This window comes from Monopterus albus, unplaced genomic scaffold, assembly GCF_001952655.1.
Source record: "Monopterus albus unplaced genomic scaffold, M_albus_1.0 scaffold3726.1, whole genome shotgun sequence".
In the NCBI taxonomy this organism is placed as follows: Eukaryota; Metazoa; Chordata; class Actinopteri; order Synbranchiformes; family Synbranchidae; genus Monopterus; species Monopterus albus.
The window spans coordinates 1-1,050 of record NW_018131594.1 but is presented as its reverse complement, the minus strand read 5'-3'; the positions used below and the strand labels follow the sequence as shown (position 1 = coordinate 1,050).

Here is a 1,050-nt window from a genome sequence, read left to right as displayed (position 1 = left end):
TCATTGGTGGGAATGTGAAAAGCTAAGCTAGCTCCTCTTTGTCCTTGTGTGTTCCATATCTCGTTGTTCAGCTTGTTTTGTATTTGTAAGTCAGTTTGTACTTGTATGGGTAAGAGAGGAGGCCACGTTCATCTGCCTGTTTCTAAAAGTTGTCTCTGTCCTCTGTGTCACAAAGGAGTACTTGAAAAGTCTGGGCAACACTGAGTGCAGCCCACAGACATTTCTGGAAAACAGTGGCAGTTTAGATAAGCTCCTCATCATCATTCAGAACGAGGACATTGCTGCACACGTGCACAAGGTACAGTCACTTCCTGTCCCCCTCTTCATCACAGTCAAATCTCACCATCAGTCTGTAATTCAGATTAATTGACACCATCTGAGCCAGGTAGTGAGCAAACAAATAATCTACTCCAGTGTTATTATCTGCTTGCTGAGTTGAACCGTTTTAATTAACAAGGTTATTTGCATCTTGTGATGGGATATAAATTAGTTGAAAATCTGTTCATTTATTTACTGATATGACCAAAGCTTTAATACAAAAAGTAAAAGAAGATCTCCTTTTTGCCCTGCAGATCCCAGCTCTAGTGTCTTTGAAGAAGTTACCTTCAGTGAGCTTTGCTGGAGTGGACACTCTGGACGATGTCAAAAACCACACTTACAATGAGCTGTTTGTGTGTGGAGGCTTCATGGTGTCTGATGAGTTTGTCCTCAACCCTGACCTTATCACACAGGGTAAGGTTTACTTTTGTTGGCAGACACTTTGTGTAGGTTCATGGGAACATCAGGTGAATTGTTCTTCAGAGCTCATATTGCTTGTTTTGTCTAGATCGTTTGCAAGAGCTGCTGAAGTTCTTGGAGGAGCAAAGCACCCCTGAACACCCCTGGCAGTGGAAGGTGCACTGCAAGTCCCAGAAGAAGCTTAAAGAGCTGGGGAGGTCATTATCTCAGCACGAGTGCAACCAAAGCAGCAGTAATCACATCGAAATGATCTTTACACATCTGTGAAGAAATATCCTGACAGGGCACATGTCTGCTTTCTCTTAAAGGTTA

General features: G+C 42.8%; 1 protein-coding gene across 1 annotated transcript; it reads left to right on the top strand.

Moving 5' to 3' along the window:
- Positions 1–71: 71 nt before the first annotated feature.
- On the top strand, positions 72–1,018 carry LOC109954146 (protein TASOR-like; the record flags this gene model as incomplete). Its single annotated transcript, XM_020589549.1, has 3 exons — positions 72–298; positions 573–732; positions 827–1,018. Coding segments are annotated over 3 exons (566 nt in total), but the record flags the coding sequence as incomplete, so codon positions are not given.
- Positions 1,019–1,050: the final 32 nt, after the last annotated feature.